The 24,654-nt window shown below is 42.3% G+C and overlaps 1 protein-coding gene across 3 annotated transcripts in view; it reads left to right on the top strand.

Moving 5' to 3' along the window:
* Nucleotides 1-24,654, top strand: part of ASB5 (ankyrin repeat and SOCS box containing 5) — a 50,513-nt gene that overhangs the window by 20,262 nt on the left and 5,597 nt on the right. Inside the window, exons 1-5 of one of the 3 annotated variants that reach the window (XM_087856502.1) lie at nucleotides 8,863-9,064; nucleotides 20,200-20,279; nucleotides 23,102-23,209; nucleotides 23,926-24,076; nucleotides 24,240-24,374. In XM_087856502.1, coding sequence (XP_087712628.1) covers nucleotides 8,941-9,064; nucleotides 20,200-20,279; nucleotides 23,102-23,209; nucleotides 23,926-24,076; nucleotides 24,240-24,374 — 598 coding nt within the window. In that variant the 5' untranslated portion in view covers nucleotides 8,863-8,940. Of the gene's footprint in view, nucleotides 1-8,862; nucleotides 9,065-15,698; nucleotides 15,762-20,199; nucleotides 20,280-23,101; nucleotides 23,210-23,925; nucleotides 24,077-24,239; nucleotides 24,375-24,654 lie in introns of those variants that run through there. The other 2 variants (XM_087856501.1, XM_045813448.2) reach the window with 2 other exon arrangements.

Below are 24,654 nucleotides of genomic sequence, written 5' to 3'. Positions count from 1 at the left end.
TTTTCTGTAAAGGGTCAGAGAACAAATATTCTAGTCTTCATATGCCGTATGGTCTCAGCACTGCAGTTGTAGTGTAAAAGCAGATGATCTGTAAATGAACAGGTTTGGCTCTATTCCAATAAAACTTTATTTACCAAAACCGATGGTAGGCCAGATTGGGCCCACAGAACATCACTCACCGCCTCCGATATGGAACATATCCACGACCCTCAGTAAAATCAATGTAGAAATCATGAACAAAATGTAATTCGATGAAAACTCCTGTGTTTGGAAATTGAGAAAGTCTTTAAGGAACTCAGGAGTTTAGAGATCAAAGTTATAAAAAGAACAACCCAGTCAACTTTCACACAGAGAAGTAAGAAAATATTAGAGCCACGAGCAGAAATTAATAAAGTGACTTATTAGAAACAAATTATAAACAAACTAAAGGGTGATCTGTTGAGAGACTGACTAATGAGATTAGTACACCTGTGTCAAAACAAGGTGCAAGTAAACAATAGCTGGAATTCAAAAGAGGTCGTAAAGCAGATGTCATTGATATTTTTACAGTAAGTGGTTTTATTTAACAACGTAATGTCAATGATTGGGAATATTTGGATGAAATAGGGAATTTCCTAAAAAACACAACTTGTCAAAGCTGTTTTTGAAGAAATGAAGAACTTAACTCATCCTAAAATCACTAACAGAGATATATCACAAGTTTAAAAACTTCTTCCAAAAAAAAAAAAAAATCCAAGAGCCGATGATTTTACTGGGGCCTCTACCAAGCATTGTAAGGTAGAAATATTTCTAACAGGTGAACCGTGACAGCAGAGAAAGCAAGGGTCTCGTCCCCAACTCATTTCATGGACTTGATAGCCATTCCCTGTAGAGGCTTTTGTACCGCGTCAACTCAGTTAATAGCAGAACTGCGTCCCAGAATTCCCTTCCTAGTGTTGTTCTGGGTTGGGACTGGCCTGCCAGAGGAGAACATCGGGTGGCAGATAAAGGAGCTACGGGGTTTTACGCTCTCAAGGTTGGGGTAGGCACTGCTGGTGGCTTGCACACGTCCCTGGTCACCTGGCGCGCCAAATCCACAGCACGTTCCGCTCCCTCCAGATTGCCTGCTTTGATGTCTCGGATCCCAGGCCAGGTGTGTGTGCAGTCTGTGGTCAAGGGCGCCAGCTTCTCCTCGGGTCACCCACATCGCTGAGGTTTGAGGTGACTGTTTCCGTTTTCCTCAGAGCTTCCAGAAGTCTTTGCTCTCCCTGACGTCGCACTCAGCTCTGTTGACAACTGTCAGCCAGACAGCCTACGCCCAGCACGCCTATAAAGACAGCAGCCTCGCAGAGAGAGATTCCTTAACCTGCAATTGTAGGGGGTCTATTTGGTATGATAAATTCCTCATTGTATAACACTCACAGTGCTCAAAGTTTCACTGATACATTACCCAAACTCGAAAAAGTCATGACAAGACAGGCAAATTACAGGAAGCCAACCTCACTCATGAACACAGCTGCAGAAATCTTAAATAAAATAATAGCAAACCAAATCGAGCGTGAAGAATCAGGTTTCTGAGAAATCTCTTATGATAAGGTTTCCTACTTTAAATAACATCCTGGCCCATCAACTGAACGGAAAGATAACACTCTGTTATGAGATACAAGCTGGCTTTTGCAGAAGCACACAATCAAACCTGCAAGGGTTACCTTGGGATTATTTTGAGGCAAATCCCAGACGTGTCACTCAATCGATAGAGAATAGATTGGACGATGGCCAGAATGGATGTAGGGAGAACTGTTAGTATGTATTACAGTACAGGAATATACAGCAGCTTGGTCTAGACCTTTGATCAAGAATTGGAAATGAATGGGGGCGCCTGGGTGGCACAGCGGTTAAGCGTCTGCCTTTGGCTCAGGACGTGATCCCAGCGTTATGGGATCGAGCCCCACATCAGGCTCCTCCGCTATGAGCCCGCTTCTTCCTCTCCCACTCCCCCTGCTTGTGTTCCCTCTCTCGCTGGCTGCCTCTATCTGTGTTAAATAAATAAATAAAATCTTAAAAAAAAAAAAGAATTGGAAATGAATGAATATGGTTACAATCAAAGGAAATTTGGAAAGAAAACTGGCGTGGTGAAGTAATGGATTGGCTTATGCACACTTCCATGTCAACATTTGAGAGCCCTGGGGTAACGGCCATTAACTTTATGAAGGGATTTTCAGACTAGTACATTAAAGTGCATTATTGCACATTTAGGAATTGTTATCAGTTCTTTGCCGGTTAAGCTGACATTTACCTAGGAAAACACTGAAGTAAAATTCAACTCAACAAACCTATGCTTGGGGATTGTCCAAATCATCTGGCTTCATCACCACTAGCAAAAGCCTTCCAGAACCTAGGGACTGTTGATAAGGATATCTGAGAGACTGCTGTGCTTCCAGAATATTGCTGCTTCCCATAACTTCAAAATTTGGGCTTCTCCCCTTTCCTTTTTAAAATTTTCTCATTTCTAATATTTTAAGTTTTTTCTATTTGTTGTTGTTGTTGTTTTTACATGAAAATGGCTGGTCTGTTGTATATCAACCAGCATTTCTTTCTTTGCAACCAGTGGACTCACCTATGACGTATTTTTGGGTCCGTAGCTGTTCTAGTCTGTGTTTTTCATTGCTTAATTTTTGTGAGCTATTTTTGTTTGGTTGTTTGTTTTGTTTCATTTTGCTTACAAAGTAGCAAAGTTATATCTAATAGACCAAGAACTATTTAAATAGGCCACGGTCACTGAGCAACTAATGAATCAGGAATATTTGTGGGGCTTACCAGTAACTGAAAGTTCTTAAGTGTTGTGTGTTTTTAATTTGCTTTTTAACTTTACTACTAAATAAAAAGACGAGATTTGATGAAGAAAGCATGAATGATGTATTTTAATCTACATTATACACCAGCAAGAATAATGTCATAAAAGCTAACATTAATTGAGGGCTGACTGTATACCAGGCATAGTTCTGATTTATCTATTAATTCATTTAATTTGTACAGAAATCTTGTGAGGTAGGATTGTTATCCCATTTTCCAGATAAGGAAATTGAGGCACAAAGAAATGAAGTAACTTTCTCAAGGTAACAAATTTAGTATTTGCCTGGCCTGGGATATGGACCCAGCTTTGGTAGTTTGGGGGCAGTGTGAAGGCTCCTAAGTGTTGGAATGAATAGCTCTGTTGGAAAGTGGATCACCAGGGGCACCTGGGTAGCTCAGCTGGTTAAGCATCTTACTCTTGGTTTTGGCTCAGGTCATGATCTCAGGGTCATTAGATCGAGCCCCGGGTCGGGCTCCAAGCTCAGTGTAGAGTCTGCTTAAAATTCTCTCTCTCCCTCTGCTCCTCCTCCCCCGCCCCGTCCATGCACTTGCTCACTCTCTCTAAAAAAATAAATAAATAAAAATTTAAAAAAAAGAAAGCACATGTCCTGAGATTTGTTAAATCAAGTGTAGGTACATCGCTGATGCCATGTAGTTACATCACTGAGAGTTTTAAATCTTTTCGTTCTATGTAGTGTGGCTAAAACATAACATTGGTATTTTTTTAAATGCAGTATATACTTTCTTCTAAAAATATGTTTAGCAGAAGCCTGGAGAAATGTTGAGTTCTGTTTTCAAAACCAGAATTGATATCTTTGGTTAGATTTTCCTTGTTTATTTTTTCCTTTCATAATGGCATTGTGATATCTCTCCATTCATTTCACAATTTGCACGCTAGCCAAATGCTTTACAAGATACCAGGTTAAGAATACCAGCAACAGCAAAAAAAAAAAAAAAAAAAAGTTTTTGCCCACTTTTTCACAGAACTGTTTTGGGCTTCATAAAAATCTTAGTAATGGAAATACACTGTCTAGATACCATCGTGTCTTCTTTATTGAGAATTGCTACTTACAGTTCATGAAACTTCAGTGAAAATTATACATAAATCAGGTATTTTGTGGACACTTCTAGCAGTTAAGGAGCATCACTGCAACCTAGCTATGGGAATTTCCAAGTTTGTTATGACTCTAGAAGTTCTTGATTCCCAGACGTACAGACGTTTCTTAGACAGCAATGAAGGTTTACCCCAATTCTGAAACGCCGGTCTAGAGTGTAAGGTTCAAGTGGACAGCAACTGTCTTTTCATCTCTGTGTACCCAGGACATAGCACCCAATAGACAGTTGAGAAATAGTGAATGGGTGAATGAATGCATGAATAAATGACATTTCATCACCTTACTTGTTCATTACACAACTAGAAATTAACATACTTTAGTCGTAGCGTTTATGCTAGTCTCTCATGGTTTAAGAACTTAGGGATTTTGAATTTAAATTTTTTTTATTATTTTCTTTCTACATATGGGGGTTATTTATGTCTTTCTGAAAAAAAATCATTTACATCCTTCGGTGTAGTAAAGAAATATCCCAAATTCAGAGACATCTTTTATATTATAATGTTGACAAAGGTATTTCAAATATTTTGAGAAGACTTTAACTCTCAATATGAGTATGGTAGAAATCACCTTTCTGTGACAGCTAACAGAGACTTACTCTGCATTGTGAAGTGTCCTGGACATTGGGGACAGATACATTTTCTTCGACAGAACCCCTTATCATTCTGTTTCAAGATCTACCATAAAAAATACACTTTATGCAAGCATATAATTTTGTTACTTCAAACTACATTTAACTGGATTTTATATTAGGCTTCTACTTTTTAAAAAATCATCCCAAAACAAGTTGGTAACATTGGAACTGCCTCCTTACCTAACATTTATTCTCAAAGCCTTGCCCACACCGGCTCATAAATTGTCCTTCACTGTGGCTAGGCATTGCTGTGATACCTGTGGTTTTGTGAGGATCCTGACCATATATTCTCTCATTGTGATTTTTCAGACCCCTGTGGCCTCTCCTAACCACTCAGTTTCAACTAAGAGAGGAGCTGTCATGGACCACAAGATGTCACTGTAGGTTTCCCAGCAACCTTTAGAGGAGAAGTGAGTGACCCTTGGACAAAGGTTCACTGTTAGATAACAATCACTCCGCTTTTCCCCAAGGTCAGACCTGCCCTCAGACCTCCCTCATCTGCCCTCATTTCCCATCCCCTAGGCCAACAGATTTAGGTACCCATGTCTACATAAAATAGAATAAAAAATAAAATGGAGCAAGAAGAGTGGGGCCCAGGGATGATGGTTACAAGCTCCATGTGTGCGTGGCCTGGTAGAGACACCCACAGCAAGGCCGCCTCCCAGAACTGAACAATGGCCCATTCCAGATGCGACTGTGCAAGGGCGGAAATTTGGCACTAGCAGGTACAAGGAAATCTAGCATATCTTGCTCTGATTTAAGGTGACGTTTATATCTTGCACTTAGTCATTGGTACTTTAGAGAAAAGACACTTTTTTTTTTTTTTAAGAATGGGACTCTTACATTAAAAAAAGATTTAGAAAATGGAGGGATCACAGACTTTTGCCCTAAGATAAAGAATCTAAACATGATCACTGTAGGTGTTATTCTAGAAGACAGTTTATGAACTGGGTTGCTCTTCAGAAAATGAAAATTATCAACGTGTGTTTGATGATATATGGAATTACTGGTCTTGTGTGATTATGATGCGATAGTTATGCTTGCAAAGAGTCCTCATCTTTTTAGAGGTAGATACAGAAATACATAGGGATCAGATGCTGTAATGAGGTTTGCTTCAAAATAATCCCAGGAGTTGGGTAGGGAGGGCTGTGGGTGGGCTGAAGGTGAAACAAGGCGAGCTGTGACTTGGTAGCTGTTGCCCTGGGTGGTGGATAGATAGTGTACGTGTTTAGAATAGTTCATTGTCATACGTGGGGGACACTGCCAACCCGGATCCGAGCTGTAGGCTCTTCATCTCGATCTGTTTCTGAAGATTCAGGTGGTAGGTCAACGCTGCCTTTTGGAAGCAATGAGCTCCTGAAGTTTGTGATTGGTTGTGTAAACCAAAAAAAAAAAAAAAAAGAGTGTACGTTTGTGTCCTACATGTCAGAAGTGGATCCAGCTGTCTAGTTTTTCAGAATTTCTTGAAAATGTGTACTCACCCCTTAACAGTGCGTTGCATGATTACATAGATTTTTTTCTATCATCATCCCTCTTCGATGTCAACTTTCCATTTTGAAATTCCTCAAGTATTAAGACTGCTCTCCAGTAGAAGTGCCTTTAGCTCTTTGATGGTTTCCAGTGTCCTTCTTTGAAACTTCTCCAGCCTTCACAGCACTTTCTCACTGAGGATTGGCAACCAGCCCACACTTAGGTCCCCGAGTTTTCAGACACATTAGTGTTGGTTAAAATGGGAATAGAATGGCCCCGTTTCATTTCCCATATCCTGCCTAAAAGGTGTAAAATCTTATTTTAGCCTTTGTGGGTAGTCACAGTATGTCATCTCTAATCTACCGTCTATTTCAGATGCTTTTTCTGAGACGTAATATTTCAGAGTCCATTATCCCCTATGTAATATCATTTTAATTATTTCCTGGAGTGTTTTACTAATACTGGTTTGCTTTAAAACTTCTGCCTCCTCACAGGGCCCAGTGATATTCTGCCGCTTATCCAATCCGCTTTTGCACTGACACAAGGAAAGATGCTAGATTCTTCTATATATCCAGAGATTTCATAGTGTGTTCATATTTATACAATCACAGATATCTAGCATTTAAATGATTCCGTCCCAAACACATTCACTTCACCATGCATTTTTTTAATGAAATCATACAGTTGAGTTACTCCGTAGATTTAACATTTCATTCCTTATTTTTTCCAGTAAATTAACTCTAATAACATTTTCCTTCAATATCCTGGTTTTTTAAAAATTACTTTTCTTTGGATGCACTTAAATTTTTTGAAAGAAGTAATTATTATTTCCTGTGTCCATTTGATTATTTATGTGAATTTTTATATGTCTTCTGTTGGCCAGCACATATCTCACTTAACTAAGTATGTAGACTTAATGATGAAATTCAGTGGCTTTTTTTCTCCCCACTACACCGAAAGTTTATTACCCTCATGGACTACATAAAAAAACCCTCTTGAAGTACTGAAGTATTCTTTGGAATTCCATATTCAGATTATGTTTTAACTCATTTTTTTTCGAGTGGCCATTATTTCAGAAGGACACTGTGGAAGATCTGTGACATCACCAATGTACGAGCTCTGAGTACCCAGCCCAGTGGAGGGGCGAGTTATAGGAATAATTACGATATCTGGTGTCCAAACTTTTTTAAGAACACAAATTGTCCCAATTCTTACAATAGAGCATCCTATATTTATCTCACAACCATGAATGAAAAGTAGGAAGCCGAAAAGTCAAAAGCTTAAAATCGGAAATTTTTTGAAGACAAAAATTAGTCATTACTTTTACAGCGTGGCTTGTATAAATCAGCACACTCCCCGTATGGGAACCACCTGGGAACAAAGAGCCTGTGGCTACTGACAACTGGACGTGGAAATATAGTGGTCTGAATAAGCCCTCATTGACCACCCTTTAGCCTTTGCTAATGCCTAGGAATGAGCCCCCCATACAAGCTGCCTCCACTGAGCCGGCCCGGAGGTCCAGTTATCCTGGGAGGGTCTGGCCTCCTTTGTGGGCATGGAACATGCGTATAGCTCACGTGCCACCTTGCCCTTTGTATGTGAGTCATAGAATTGGAATCAAAGAATGTTAGAGCCAGAAGACAGAAAGTTTACCAAAGTTCTTCATTTTACAGAAGAGGACACCTACGTATCCTTAAGCTGCTTGTCCCCAGGTCATATAGTTTGTAGGATTAAAGCTTAATTCAAGATAAGGAGAAGATAGTGGTGTCCATCGGTGATAACTTTGAAGTAAACGCTGGCGATGGAATATGGCCCGACTCTGAATAAGATAATGCACGGGAAATGATTTTACTCACGAAATGTTTTTGTTCTTACCCGACTTGTTATATGAAGGCAATAACCCAATAATTTTTTTCTGTAAATACCAATGGGACATAGAGCCTAAAAGCAGTGATAAAAAGGTAAAGACAGAGACTGGAATCCGTGACCATTTTTCATCAAGACAGATCTGGGTATGTTAATACCGTGTAACACGACCCCCGGCTCAGTTAATCCTTGGAGACCTACCGTGGTCCGGTTAGTTCTCTCGACTCAGTCATGGCCAGTGTACCTCGTTCAACTTTACGTGCCAGCTGAAAATACCAGGCACATGTGTGGTTTTTCCTCTGTCCTTGCTCTGCCTTTTAGGGTGAACACTCTCTGTCGTACTTAAATTGACCACTGATGCCTTTTAGGCCTAGAAATGACCTCCAGAAAAATCACAGTGGTGAGCTGTGCCTATGTAAATGACAGGACTGTGATTTTTGTATGGAAGCCAGTTCTAAGCTTAGATTCTTACCAAACGAACATGAGCTACCTACCAGCTGACCCTAATGCACACACAGTGTTTATTGCTGAGGATGAAGAAGAAGGCTTGCTAGTCACTGATCACCGCTGAGCTCGCTGGCTGTCGCATTCTGTCTGTATCTATTTTCAAGGGGCAAGTTTACAAGGGATTGATTTGTACATAATCCAAATCGGCTTTCCTATTTTAAATACAGAATTCATGTCTATTTTGTTTCCGAGTAGGAAACACAATTTTACACATTTTTTTCCCTTTCTGTACCATGCAAATAGTTAAATACTTCCGGCCGCGGCCAAGTGTCCACTTTAAAAATAGAAAATGCTACTGCTCTTCTGGCCCATCCCCCACCCGCTCCTTCCCAACCCCGCTCCAAGTGCTTCTGAATAGAGCTCAGTGTCCCGGCCCCTCTCCAGTTAGCACACAGGAATCTTTGTGAAAGTCCGAAGGGGAGGAAAATGTAGCTAGAAATCCAGTCGCTGGTATTTCTTCTGGCTGGAGCATTTGCACCATGACACCTGGTTGTCACAGACAGAAACATCAGCCACACTATGCCCGCAGATGTTGCTGTTGAAAGGAACTGCATAAAGCAGGTCCTCAGGAAAAGAAGGATAGCGAGTGTAGAAGAATGTGCTTCTAAACGAAAAGCTAGCTGGGGTATTCTGACCAGTCAAGGTTAGTAGAGCAGACATTGCAAATCTCTCGGTGTCCTGAAATACACTCGATTGACCTGTTGTTTTGCAAATACTAACTTTAAACTGGGGGTGCTTTCCAGAATGTGGGTTCTGAAATGTAAATGTCTGGTGTGGCAAAGGAGTACACTCGCTTCGCTGTTCAGTGTATGGAGAATGCATCCGTGGACTCCTTTTGGTGGCCGTATGTGAAACACCACGGTACAATCTTAGTCTCTAGGCTGATTACCTTGCCGCTTCTTGCTTAAAAAATGTGCATTTAGAAAACAGCTGGGAAGGATATACAGCAAAACGTAATGGTTACATTTGGAAAATATTTTTTTTTGTGGTTTACGATGTATTTGTTGTCCTGTTTAATGTCCCACTCCTACAACTGGAAAAGAAAGTACAGCTGTTGTTGCTACTATTTCAATTATACATATTATTATATGAAAATGTAGACAACAGTTCCACAGTTCCACAGTTCTTTTCATTTTTAGAAAGCAACTCTTAGTTTGTTCAATTAGTTTATGTTTAAGTCTTTATATTATGGAGCCCGTATGGATTAACAGCCCACTAAATACATTATGTGCTCTGGGGTTGAAGAGAGAATAGTATATGATAAAGTTCCACCGAACATTCAAAAAGATCGAGTTTGCTTCCTGGCTTCATCGGTTATTGATTTTCACTTGAGGCAGAGCATTTAATCTCTGTCTTAGTTTTCTTGGGCCGCCATTACAAAATACCAGAGACTGCATGCCTTAAACAATAGAAATTAATTTTGTCACAGTTTTGGAGGCTTCAAGTCCAAGATCAAAGTTGCCACATAGTCAGACTTGGGTGAGAGCTCTCTTCCTGGCTTGTGGATGGCCACCTTCCCACTGTAGGCTCGCGTGGCCTTTTCTTGGTGCATGGTTGTGGAGAAAGAGATCTCTCTCTTTCTCTTTTTATAAGTCCACCAACTCTATCAGATTGGGGCCCCATCCTCATGGCCTTGCTTAACCTTAAATACCTCCTGAGAGCCGTATCTCACATTGGGTGTTAAGGGTTCAACAAAGGAATTTGGTGGCAGACAAAATAATCCCACCTTAGTCCATGTGTATTGCTATAACAAGATGCCACAGACTGGGCAGCTCATAAATACATTTATTTCTCACAGTTCTGGAGGCCGGAAGTCCAAGATCAAGGCGCCAGCAGGGTCACGTTCTCAATGAGGACCCTCTTCCTGGCTCATTGCTGGCACCTTCTCACAGTATCCTCACATGGTAGAGGGGCTGGGATCTCTCTGGAACCACTTTTATAAGGGCACCAATCCCATTCATGAGGGCTCCCCTCATGGCTTAAGCACCTCTCCAAGGCCCCACCTCTTAATATTGTCACATTAAGCACTAGGATTTCAACATACGAATTTTAGGGGGCACAATTCAGCCCATAGCACAGAATCTCAGTACAATGGAAATAACAGTCAGGGTTCTATTAAGGACATACTTTGGGTCAAACCCTTCTCACACAGGCCCATTGTAACAACTAGAAAATGTAGATATTGTTGCCCCCCATTTTATAGATAAGAAAACAGATTTAGCAATTGAAACTTACTGAGTTGCAATAGCAAAACTGAGAGTCAGATGTCCCATCCAAATACGCCTTCCTCCACAGCCCATTGTGAACCCCACTCCCCGGCTCCACACGACTTCTCAGACAGAGTTCTTATGAACATGGACCTATAGCCGAGGAAGCAGGAAGATTCCACTGTGGAGCGGTGGTGAGTGAGACTCTGATTTCAGAAAATCCAAGTTTGCAGCGTCGGTCCTGGCAACCCAGGAAGGCCACAGGGCTGACGCGCTCACTCATACGGAGCCGAGGAGAACACTTCTGAGCTGAGTTCTGCAGTGAGGTCAGGGAAAAACCCATCTAGTTTGGTGAGAAAGAATCTGACTCTGAAAATTGTCGTGGTCCAAAGAGGACAGCTTTCTTTAACTTCCGAATTAAATCGGGCCTCAAGCTCCCATCCCTCAGGCTGACTGGAAACTTTATCTTTTTAATAATGTGCCCTCCTATCTTCTTCTTCAACTTTGAGCGGAGGTGGGAGCTGAACGTGAGTGCAATAGGGAGGCCTTCAGTCCACAGGCTTCCTGCTGATGAAACTGCTGGCCAAGCCCATTTATCCCTTGAAACAAATTCAGCAAGTCTGTGGCCCCCATGTCAAACTTAAAGCATGCAACTTTGTCCTGAAGGTGAGGACACAGAGCCTAGAGCCCCCCTTTCCCTCGATCCTATGACATTTCCGGGGCGTGGCCAAAGCAGGGACTTAGGTCCTTGCTGTGCCTCAGGATTGGCATTGAAAACCATCTCTATTGCTCTCTGCCTCTCCCTCCCTCCGTTCCTTTGCCCCTCTGCTCTCACACTTCCCTCCCACCTCTCTGTCCTTTCTCTTCGCTGTCTTCTCCTCACCCTACCAACACACCTTCCCCCCGACCGGGGTCCAACTCTCCACATAAGATAGGGTGGCTATCTTCGAGCCACTTCTGCTGTCTGGACTTCTTAAGCCCCTGTGAGCAGAGCAGGTAACCCAGCAAAGCAGATCCACCCGATAAATGACTCTGCAACAAAAGGAAGAGAATTGTGGGGCTCCTGGATGACACAGTCAGTTGAGTGAGGGACTTGGTTTCTGCTCATGTCCTGATCTTGGGGTTTTGAGATCAAGCCCTGGCTGGGGCTCATACTCAGTGAAAAAGAATTGAGCAGGGGGAAGATGATATGAAAAAAGAAAAAATTGGGGGAACAGGTACAACAGTCTAGCTTAATTTAAGCACGCGGCGTGTGAAAGCAGGTAATAGAACATAAAAACGGAAGGTCTGATCCACACTGCAGATAATCTTTTACTCTAGGATGAGAACGTTAGACTGTACTCCATGGCGAGCCATTAAAGTTTTTGAGGTGGAGAGCACCAGGATTCCAGAGGTGTTTTCAGGGCGGCCGTGTGCGGTTGTGCAGGCGGAGCACGTGTGCCCAGCATGGGCCTTGGCTGCTATGGAAACGGGGGCCCTTTCTCGTTTTTCTAAAGGCACTGTATGGGGTGGCTGGGACTCTAGATACTCTTGGAGGTTTAACTCAGTGTGGCAGTAGGAAGAATGGTGGGAGAGAGATGACAATCAGGAAGACCATTCAGGGAGGGGACAGTCCAAATTGAATTCAAAAGGAAGTAAACCATACTTCATCCATCTTTGTGTATCTCTGGCATCTAGAAGGGTGAAAATTGCCCTCGTAGATCACCAGAAGTGTTTAATAAATGAATACACAGTGGATGAATGTGAGGGCCAAGATTACCACTTTAAGGAACTACTCTTAGGACTCACTGATGGGGAAGGCCAGAGGCTTGGCACAGTGTGAGAACCCATGAATTTAGGCGCAGGGCTCCCGAGCTCAACAGCAGCTCCACAACTTATGAAATTTTGAACATACATTCATCAGGCAGTGAACGTTATTCATGTGCTAGGTCTTGGGGACACAGTAATGAACAAAATATACCAAGTCCGACTTTCTAAGACCTATATTACAGCAGCAATCAGTGCTCAGGAAAACAAAACAAAACAAAAACCAAGACAACAACAGCAACAACAAAAAAACCAGGGTAAAGAGAACAAAGAACAGGACTAGAAGGACTTTTTCCTATGAGGTGGTCAAGGAAGGGCCTGTCCCATAAAGTGACATGCCAGGGCAGAACAGAAGTCAGACAGAAAGCCACGTGCATCTCTCAGAAAGAGGCAATGCAGGCAGAGTGAAAGAAAGTACATCTGGTGTGTTTGAGGAGAAGCAAGGAGGCCACTGTGGCTGGTGGAAGGGGTCCGACGTAAAACCTGTTATACATGTTCCCCCAAGTTTTTCTTTTTTCATATCATCTTCCCTGCTCAATCCTAGACTGTGATCGAAGAGGAGCCTGGAGACACTTGGAGGGCATGACAAGGACTTTGAATTTTCCTCTGGGTTAGAGGGAAGCCATTGGATCCTTTCGGACCCAAAAAGGATCATTTTGGCGCCTGTGGTTACAACAGACTATTGGAAGGCCTCGAGTGGAAATACACAGGCCAGTCCGCGGACTTTTGCAAGAAGCCGGGTGAGGGGAGCGGGTGGCCCGCACTGGTGCAGCGGTCGTGGAGGTTAGGACACTGGAGTCAAAGGCCGGGTTATATTTGAATGGTAGAGGCAGGAGACTCACTGGAGTTTGCCTGTGGGGTGTGAGAAATGGAAATGAAGGATTGCATGGGGGTTTTGGCCTTGGAGCACCCGGATGGGTGGAGGTGCCAGGTACTGATAGGGAGGAGATCTAAGAGGAGCACAGCATGCGTTCCGTCTTCCCTGTGAGCTTGAATTGCCCATTTAATTATCCAAGTGGAGAAATTGAAGAGCCAGCTGGAAATTCAAGTCTAGAACTTAGAGGTGAGGGCTGGTCTGGAGGTATAAAGTCGGGCTAACCAACATGTGGATAATATTTCTATCAGTGGGACTAGAAGAAATCCCCCTAAGAGTGAGTATAGATAGGTGCTAGGACACCACCTGGGAAGATGAAGAGCCATTGAACAAGAAGTACCGAGGCAATAATAATGATCTCCTCGCAGAGAAGCACCTGGAACAGTCAACACATATGAGTTTCCTGGAAAATTATTGTGCTTAAATTTAAGACCATACTATTAGTGTCAGGTGACAGAGGGATTATTTAAAGCAAAAGAGAAGCAAAAAGAAATAACTGGTTTTGAGAGAAAGATGATGCGTTTGATTTTTGAAATGTATCGAGAGATCAGCAAAATATCTAGGTGTAAATTTTAAAATTGGCACTAAACTGTGGGAGAGGCCAGGGAAGAGCCATAGATTGGACAGCTATCCATATGGATGAGATCATTGTCCCTAAATTTTGACCATTCCCCATCTATTTATATCTCCTACAGAGCTATAGACAAGAGGAAGAAGGTGAGCTAAAGCCTCATAATCTCAAATAAGTTAAGTTGTTCTACCTCCTGTTTAGAAGAGGTAATCAAAAGCTCATGGGGCAGGAACATGGAAATAATTGTCGAAAATGGAATTTCGATTGTGTTGTCATGTTTCCGATGTGTTTGGTACTGTGCTAAGTACCTCACAGTCACCACAAGCCTGTGATGTACATAGACTTATCCTTCCCTACGTGGCTGAGAAAACTGATGTTCAAGAGGGTAAATCTCTACCGAGTTCACACAACTAGAATCAGTGCTGGGATTTGAACTCAGATCGATCTGAAGATGTCCAGTGTGCTCTGCCCACAGTCTCAGGGACCAGTGACAGCTGCTTGGGATGACTGAGTAGTCTCTTCCAAGAGCAGCACTGTTACCTGAAGAGGGTCTTAAAATCTCTTTCTCTCTTGATTTTGGATATTCGTGGATATCGTAGGGGAAGCCATTGTCTTCACTTTGTTGGAAATTTTGTCTTTTTTTTTTTTTTTTTAAAGTCAACCCCAGCCCTTTTTTTACTCACCTGTTGTTTTTTTCTGTTTGGGGCCAGACACTATCTTCTAGGAGATAATGAAGGGATCCTAGACTGTGAACAAGAAATCAGTAAGAGTAAGTCACATATTCATGCAACGCACCACTTATACCTGAAGTTCCCAAGCACAGCTGGTGGTTTCAGATCGGGACTAGATTTTTCTGAGAAAACTTTCAGATAAGCAACAGGAATGGAAAGAAAGGACAGTCTCAAGCTTGGAAGGGACTGGTTTTAACAGCATGTTACTTCCCTCCTTGTCAAGCATGCCCTCGTGGGTCTATGTAGCTCTGTTAATGTGGTTAAACAGAAAAAATACACAGTCAAGGTCAGTAAGTGCCTGGTGGTTTTTAATTATTTTGCAAACCTGTGCATAGGGATGGGGCAGATGTTGAGCCCGAAGCTTATCTGCATTTAGGGATCTTCTTTAAGCAAAATAACATGAGATTACAGAGTCTTAGAAAGTGTCCGTGCGCTGTAGGGGTCTTGAACTTGAGTTTCATTGGTTTCATGGTAAATCCATCGCCATTAGGAAGAAGATTGTTGATTTAATGCTTTATAGCAAAGGGAGCCATAAAATGCATTAACATGTGGCACTGGTTCGTATGTGAAGATGCCATTGCTCCCCACCTCTTATCATTTCCTGTCTGAGATAAGTGTCCTGACTTTCCCATTTGGGGACCAACTGAGGAAAGTCAGTGTGACCAAACTCAGAGAGTCCTCTGAACCCCTGTGAGGTTAGCTCTGGAGTGAGTCTACATCCTACTTCTGTGCCTGGCCTACAAAGGAGAGCCAGGAAAAGACTTTCTAAAAAATAGATTGGTTTCATCATAGCAGATGATGTAGTTGTAATACAGCTGGGCAGAGCTGTAGTTGTAATACTTGATTTTATCGCAAGGCACTTAACTGTAAAGAAAAAAATATGTCAGGATAAGCAATTTGTCAAAGAGGAACAATCAATAAGGAAAGGCAATTTTGAAAATAAATCAGATTTTCACCAGCTGTGTTTGGTTTTGGAGGTGAAAGGTCATGTTACAAGGAGCTTAGAGCTCTTTAAGATGGCCGAATGGAACTAGCAAATGACAAGCGATTTTTTTTTTTTTTTTTTTGATGCTGATAAAAACAACAAGACATGAGCCGGATTTACCTCAACAGTGGCTGGCTTGAAGTGCCATGGGGAGATGGTGATTTAGGTATGGCATAGACCCTTACCAAACTGTAGATTATCTAAGAAAGTGACTGTTTTTACTCCAGCAATGTGATGTTTACAGAATGGGGCAGGCGCGCTCCCCGTAAATCATATGCCAGATGTCTGGGGACTGGTGTCGTTTCTAAATATAGTCAAGTCAGCTCTCATGTAGCCACAGAGAGACCTTCACAGTAGGCATTCGATTAGCGTGGGGAACGTTAACAGGTGTTTTGTAAAACAGTTGTCACACTGAATAACTAACTTATCCTTAGGAGTTTATTAAGTTGGACATTTAAAAAATCTGAGCTACCCCGTTAAAGTCTAACGAGATTGAAAAGTTACTGAACTGCTATCTATGAAGCTATGTATAATTTTGCTTGGTTTCAAGAAAGCTTATAAATCTTTCTAATATAAAGCATATCCATATTGAAAGGTAAGAGATTTTATATTGAACACATTTGAATAGAAATTTGTAGTTGCCGAATTTCAGATTTTGAAGGGAAGAAATAGGGCAGGGTGGAGACTTAGCTGGAAACAGGAGCTAGAATATGACCTAGTATCCTTTGATTCTCACCTGCTACTGAATTAATTTCAGAGATTCTTCTACGGCATTACGAGGAAGCTGGTGAGGTGGGGTTGCTTGGGAGTTAGGTGAGCAGAGCTCAGACAAACAAAAAGCTTTTTGCATCGAGTCCAGGCATGTACTATAGGTCACTCCTTCAACAGACAGCCCTCTCTTTATTCCCTAGAGCTTACCCGGGAAAGTAAAAAGGTAGTAGCAGATGTTGATTGTTGGCTTAAATGCATTTATAAATCATTCCGTCACTTTATTTAGTTTAATTAAACTGATAGCACTGAAAATTCTTTTAGTCAATAGATGCTGCTATGTATAGCTGGAGTTTCTCTAGTTTTGGAGAAAAACGACTGTTCCCTAAGATTCATATAAAAATCCCCCCTATTTACCAGTTAGCAAAGAATACTAGGTGATGATTTTCTGTGCATTTACAGAGCAGGCACTTCACCAGCTTATTTCCAGTTCCCCCTCAATGCTGTCTAATTGTTGGTGATGCTTGTCCCATTTTTCGGGGAAGCTGCATCTGGGAAAACTTAGGTGACTTCATGGAAGCCACTGTCCTACACTGGGATGCAGATCCTGGCCTGCCTGGCCCCTAGGTCTTTCCTGTCCTGAGCTGCTGGGCTCCAGCCCCTTAAACTCTTCCCTTCAGTCTCTTGCTCCTACCCCCTCTCCCTCCCCCTGTTCTTGAAGGAATAACGACAGACAGCAGGGGTCCCAGGCACATGTGCAGAGCTGAGTTCATCCCAGGAAACAACCGGGCAGTGTACTCTCCCACCCGTTGTCCCCGCCTGATGGGCCAAGGGATTCCTCATCCAACATGGCCGATTTCCAGTGGTTTTGTCACTGACACCCCCGCGTGCTTTCCTGCAGATTACTGTGACATTTAACTCCTTTGTCTTGCCGTTGGAGGTCATGTTAACAGAAATAATAACAAATACACATAGGCTTCAGCCTTTTTTCTTCCCACCATAATAGACCTATGCCTTGGCGATGAAGAAAATGACAGTGGGGCAGGAAACTGCGGGACAGTCTGAGGGGAAACGTGGCAGTTGCGGTATGGGACACTGCATTGAAATACTTAAGTTTATTTTGTTCCTTCTGTGGTCTGTTTTCTAAATGACCCTTTTCCTTTTTTTCTCCTTTCTTTTGTGAAGCACGCAATGCTGAAATTGTTCAGAAGTCTAATATAATAATTTTGATGGGCAAACATATTTGTATGCAAAAGAGGGATATCAAGTTTCCATTGGCTGCAAGTACTGTTAACTTTGCTGCCCCTTAAAGGTCTTCATAAATATACCAGATAGAAATAAGCCCAAAATGAATCCAAAAGGCCATTTCTCTAAACTTCTCCCAATCCCAACATCTGGTCAATTGCCCTTCAGCTAGTGACAATGAAAGAACAGGCAGCAATCATGATTCGGCATCATGTAATTCAACATCTAACTTTTAGAGATAAATTAAGGTAATGAAATTTATGAAGCCATTATTCAGGAGGGAAAACATGATCATTATTAATACTACAAATGATTATTTAAATCATGTATATAAGCATTGATTACCTCATTAATTTACTACTGCTCTGCTGAGTAAGCTGAACTTAGTGGTTTCGCAAATGTGATCTCTTTGGAAAATTAATATTATAATTTTCTTATTTAAATATTCACAATAAAATGGATATTATGTTCGAAGTCCTCCAGAGTTTCGCTCTGCAATCAAGTTGTTTACTTTAATGATAAACAGATGTGTACGCTTTCTAAAGCATCAAATTTCATCTTAGAAGCTGAAACTCGAATCACAGTTGTTCCCCCAAATAATATTACTTATGATGGTGACTTTTGCACTTTATTCAGTAAGAAATCATGTTCCACTTTCTTAAGAATTATTGCTTTGTCGTCAAATTTGATCCTATCAACAGATGTTTACTGGTGTGCATTATTTCAATTCTCCTTTTACTCATACTGGAAAGAAAGAATACCGCAGAGCTAATAACAGCAGCTCTTCTTTCAGTCCCCAGCTCAAAGAATTGGATGTCTGGCTTGCTCATCGTGGTGGATGGAAAGGGAAACAGTGCAGTGTCCTAAGTAGGAGGACCAACTCTAGTTAGATTATGTGACTCTCCTTAAATGATTTTGCTCCTTTTGGCTCTCATTCCTCAGCTTTAGAAGAGAACCAATAATTGTATACACTGCAGCGCGGGTGAGAAGGAAATGAGAGAATGCGCAGCGCGCCTGCGCGGCTGTCGTGCACATATCATCGCTGTTTGGCCCCAGCTACCAGTACAAGAAGGACCCTCCGGTCCCTGCCCTTAGGATTTGTATCTTCTGTAACATCTCATAAGATCACTGGATATAAAAAAAAGACGGATGATTGGCAGTTGACTTCTCCCCCCTCCACCAGGGTCACTTGGGCATTCCGTTAATCCTGCGATATCCGTGTAACCCACATTTTATTCAGTGGAGTCGCTTGGACCTCCCTTATGGTGTTTTGGCAAAGTTCTTCTGTAAGATCACAGTGTAGAAGCCTAAGTCTATGTGTAGCCTGTTTAAAGGTATGAAAACACAGGAGCAATGAAGTGGTTTCTAAAGCACAACTCTTTACTATGTTTCTCCTATTTTTCCTGACCTATTTAAGAAGCTTTAGACACACTTTTCATAAAATTTATGCTTCTAACAGCTAAGTGACTTTATTGAAATTGCACTTGGACTGATTAGCAGCATTTTAAAAAATTATGCTTATTTATTGCCTCTCATGGATAGGAGGAAGAAGTAGTAGATAAGAAGAGAGATACTAGCAAACATAATCCCATTCCATTGGGAAGATTTTCTCCCTGCTCACCCTCGCTTCAGTATCAGCCATTGATACCCTTTAAATTAATATTTTTCTGATTTGCATAGTCTGCATGCTTAATCACATTAAAACCTCCAACATGATCTCTCATGTCCGTTAAATAGAATCAACAGTGCTGATCTTGTTTAAATTACAAGAAAATCACTGTGCACCAACTCAGTATCATGTGAAATCTCCCAGGCAGACCACAGGGGGAGAGATGGGGGTGGCTGGATGCTAAGAGGCGCTGGGGCAGAGAAGGACAGAGGCATTTCCACACGGGAGGGCATTGATTTTTCTAATGGGAGGGGTGCAAAAGGCATGTAAGGAGGGGGAGTTGGGGGAACATGGCAGGTCAATGCCTTTCTCATCAGGGCCTGGGGCTGAGGGGTCAGTACTGTCATCCACTGGCCACTGGTATATGGAGAATCAGTGAGCCCTGAGTGAGCCCTTGGTACTTTTCAAGGCCATTTCCAACACTGACAACAGTCTGCTCGTCCCAACCTGGGACACCCCTTTCTAGGGCCCGCCTGCTTGTTCCACAGCTCAGGACTTAGGCTACTCAATGTCCTTGGCAACCTGCTGCAGCCCCCTTGTGCCCTAGGGCAGACTGTAAGGCCAGGGCGGTCTGGGGGTGCAGACAGAAGAGGGGACAAGCAGGGCGGGGTATGGAATGTAGAGAGTGGGTGTTCCAGCTGCTATCCTTGCTAGAAGTGCCCTGAGAAAGTATTTTTTTGACACATGTATTTTTGTGGCATATCAAGCGACCTTAATCCTTCCCTTCTTTGGAGAATAGTTCAGAAGGTCCAGGAGTTCTGGGACAGGTCAGTTCCAGAACATGCATTACAGTCCTCTGTGTTTGGAAACTGCCAGTCTGGTTCCTTTAGACAAGAACCAGATTTGCTGGTCTGTGGTACAGGTATCCTGATCACCTTGTTGAACACGACCTCTGAAGAGTGTATATTTCACAGGACCTGACTGTATCCTTTAGGGTTAAAACAGATGACTCACAGATCTTGTTTTCTTCCTTTGCTGCCAGGTTCTTGGGCAGATCGGTCACCACTGCACGAAGCAGCAAGTCAAGGTCGTCTTCTCGCCCTGAGAACATTGTTATCACAGGTAAAATATTACTTATGGCTTGAAATACGCTTTCCCGCGAGCATAGCACATTAATTTTCAAAAGTAATCAACTTAAAAATAAGAAAGCTGCCTGGTCGATGTCATCAGTCTTTTTTGTTTTTTTTTTTTTAAGATTTTATTTATTTATTCGATAGAGATAGAGACAGCCAGCGAGAGAGGGAACACAAGCAGGGGGAGTGGGAGAGGAAGAAACAGGCTCATAGCAGAAGAGCCTGATGTGGGGCTCGATCCCATAACGCCGGGATCACGCCCTGAGCCGAAGGCAGACGCTTAACCGCTGTGGCACCCAGGTGCCCCCAGTCTTTTTTGTTTTAACCCCTGTAGCAGTCAGGTCCCTCGTTTCCATTTGTCTTTGAAATTTCTTTATAAATATTTCGGTATAATCTTATGTCTTAATAGTTCAAGTTTCTCATACAGCATACTTGTTCACGGGTAGACCTAGTTCAGCAAGAAGTAATTGGATGTACGTGTTAGCCATTAAGCACTTCAAATATGCTTAACTCTATACAGTGTGGACAGCTAATTGCAAAGGAAGTTTTAGTCATTAAATATCCAGAAAGGGATCATCAGAGCAGATGCCTACACAATCTTTTTTACATTAATCGGTAACATGTGGTGGGGAATAGCTCACGGACGGGACAGAACAATCGCTTCTCCACCTGCCTGCTCCTCAGACGCATCAGAGGAAAAATGAAAAACAGAGATGCCTTACTGACATGGAAAGGATTCTGGGTTGGCCTGTGCATTTTTTAAATTTTCCGACATGATTGAAATGTACACCCAGATCTGGAAGTCATTGTCCTAGTCCTTCCCAGTGTCAGGGAGAAAGGGATGTTGTCAGATGGCTGAGAGGGAAGGAAAGGTGGTGTTGCCCTGGGACTCAGGGCATCCAGGACTCCAGGCTGGTACTTAAAGTGAATCACAACCTAGCTGACCTGCATTTTCTTTTCCTTTTTTTTAAGATTTTATTTATCTATTTGATAGAGAGAGAAAGAGAGAGCAAGCACAAGCAGGGGGAGTGGCAGGCAGAGGGTGAAGGAGAAGCAGGCTCCCCCGTGAACAGGGAGCCCAACGTGGGGCTTGATCCCAGGACCCTGAGATCACGACCCAAGCCGAAGGCATTCACTTAGCCAACTGAGCCACCCAGGCACCCCCGACCTTTATTTTCTTATCTAGAAAAGGAACATGTAGGCCCAGATGTTCCTTTAGGTTTCTCCAGTTCCATGGTAACCATGTGATCATTTTGTTTGCTCATCACTTGATGGGGGAAAAAAAAAAAACCACCCACAAAAAAGTCAATAATTTCTGGGGTGCCTGGGTGGCTTGGTCGTTAAGCATCTGCCTTCGGCTCAGAGCATTATCCCAGAGTCCTGGGATCGAGCCCCACATCAGGCTCCTCTGCTGGGAGCCTGCTTCTTCCTCTCCCACTCCCCTTGCTTGTGTTCCCTCTCTCGCTGTCTCCCTCTGTCAAATAAATAAAATAAAATCTTAAAAAAAGAAAAGTCTAATTTCTAAAGGTAACCCCTCTCTCCCCTCCCCCTACCAAAACGGTCCTGCAGTTCTCTGAGAAGAGAGCAGTCTTAGGATATTTTTCGACATGTATCCTCATATCCACTGACATGCCAGGCAGGAAGAGTCAGGGGCTGTCCCCAAAGCCAGACATGAAAGGGAATCCGGACCCTCGCAGTTGGTCTGCCACCTGGTCACCTGAGCGTGTGGCATTTAGGAATTAGCTCCCCACGTCTGACTGCTGGCTAGACACTTCGAAACATTTGAAAAGGTAACTGAAGGGATCTAAAAAGTTGCCACTTGCTAGTGACGAAGATTTGGGGTGGTGATTTTCTTGCCTTCATCTTAAGATTCCTCCTGTCCGTGCTGGTATGACAGACCATGGTAATGCGTAATGTTATGGGGATTTGGCCACGAAAATCTTCCTGTTATAGTGCTGAGTATGCTTGTCAATAGACAGTGAGTTACCAAAAATAGCAAGAAAGCAAAGAATCTCATGTCCTAATAAGATTTCATTATTTTTTGTCTGATATCATTAGTTTAGCTGGAATAAGGCTGTTTAAAGCGTTTATTTGGTTTTGATTGGATAATAAAATAAAAGTGGAACACTTTCCATCTGCTCGACACCGTAACAGTAATTGCTATACTTTCATCATGTCATTTAATCCTCATGATGACCCTCACATTTAAAGGTTATTGTACTCATCCACATTAAAATACTTACTGCATTATGGAACAGGGCTTCAAACCCAAGTGTAACTCGGTTTTCAGAGCTCTCAACCACTAGTATAGACCTTTGTCACTGCTATCTAGGGACAAAAATTCACGAAGCAGCTTACTACAATTAGAGTATTTTCCCCCAGTCTGGACTCATCTATAGTGTTACAGCCCCAGTCAAAACAAGTGATCCAGCCTATAAACAGTCTTTAGTTCTACAAAACAAAACAAAACAAAACAAAACAAAACAAAACAACAAAACAACAATAACAATCAAAATAACTCATAAAGACCAAAGACAGTTAAGGAAGCAGAATTTAAAGAAAATATTCACAATCTCTTAAACAAAATACTTAAGGCACACTGGGGTTTAGATATGGTTGTGTTACGATAACGAGGAGTTTTGACAACTGATCGACTCTATGGCCTCTCCATTGGAATTGGCCTCTCCTGTTGAACTTAAACCTGATTTCCTGGGGGTCTTTGATCTTCTATATCCCTCTCTAATGACATTTGTAAAGATGATTTCATATAACTTTGTGCTCACCTTTCAAAATGACTCATGTCGTATTTAGGGTTATAATGTGAATGCGGTAACCATAGACCAGGTCACCCCCTTGCACGAAGCCTGCCTCGGAGACCATGTGGCGTGCGCCAGAACTCTGCTGGAAGCTGGAGCTAATGTAGGTACCTGTTAAAACCATTAATACCGTCACATCTCCTGACCAAGAGACTCGAGCAGAGTTCTCATTTTGCTGGTCTTTCCTTCATAGCAGTTTTCAAAAATAGCAGAATCAAAGTCCCATTGCTTCAGTCCTCTCAGTGCGCTCTAAGAAGGATTCCCAGTCATTGCAAAAATGGGTAGCCTGCTGCATGATAACAGAGAATGCTCTCTAAGTTCTCTCCTGCTTTCACGATTCTGAACAGCGATAGGTGGACCTCTTTATGCCTAAATGTTTGCCCGTCTTTTGGATGATTTTCTTTAGCTGACTTCTCAGAAAGAGAATTTCCAAGTTCGCTAATTCACACTGCCACCAGCAACAGGACCCACCTCATCACAGCTTTTGTCAACATTACATTTGTGGACTTGTTTTCCTAAGTGAAAGGCACCTAACCATTGAATTCATTTTTGTGTATTTGATTCTGGAGTATGCATTTATTTTCATGACATTTACTAGTTGCATGCCTACTTTTGCAAATTACCTACCACATCATATTTCTGTTTCTCTCTTGGCTCTTAAAAGCCTTGCTTGTTGATGTGTATGAACTAAATATACTTGGTCATATTTACTGCACACATTTTCCCAATGATTCCTGTTGGATCGTGTAACTGTTTTAAACGCCTCGCATTTAATCACGTAGGAGTCTGAATCTAGTCTTAAACTTTGGTTTGGTTTAGGTAAACGCAATCACCATAGATGGCGTGACTCCGTTATTCAATGCATGCTCGCAAGGCAGTGCCAGCTGCACAGAACTTCTTTTGGAATATGGTGCCAAACCCCAGCTGGAGTCGTGTCTTCCTTCTCCCACCCACGAGGCCGCCAGTAAAGGTAACTTAGTTATCAGATTCAGTGACAAGGGGAGGAAGTTTCTTTAGCAACATGCAGTGCTCCAGCTTTTTTCCAATGAGTCACTGCGGGGACCAGCATGAGGCGAGGTGCAAGGGGATGGGCATTGAAGAACAGTAAACTCATCTCTACCTTATGTTGGCAGGTCACCATGAATGCCTAGAAATACTGATATCCTGGGGCATCGACGTTGACCAAGACATTCCTCATTTGGGAACGCCTCTGTATGTGGCTTGTACGTCACAGCAATTCCACTGCATCCGGAAGCTTCTTTATGCTGGTAATTTTCTTTAAAACATCTCCCAGTCTGTCCATATACACAAGCAATTATTCAGGTCCATATTTAATTCTCTAAATAATCTGTATAAAGATATCTCACTGCTAAAAGCATTCTTGGGGCACCTGGGTGACTCAGTTAATTAAGCGTCCGACTCTTGATCTCTTGACATCAGCTGAGGTTTTGATCTCAGGGTCGTGAGTTCAAGCCCTGCATTGAGCTCCATGCTGGGTGTGGAGGCTATTAAAAAAAGAAAAAAAAATGTTTTTATTCTAAGCATTGT

This window comes from Ursus americanus, chromosome 27, assembly GCF_024610735.1.
Source record: "Ursus americanus isolate L20-20 chromosome 27, mUrsAme1.1.p, whole genome shotgun sequence".
NCBI classification, from domain to species: domain Eukaryota; kingdom Metazoa; phylum Chordata; class Mammalia; order Carnivora; family Ursidae; genus Ursus; species Ursus americanus.
Note: the sequence above shows the minus strand (reverse complement) of the source record. Positions and strands in the feature narration are given on the sequence as shown.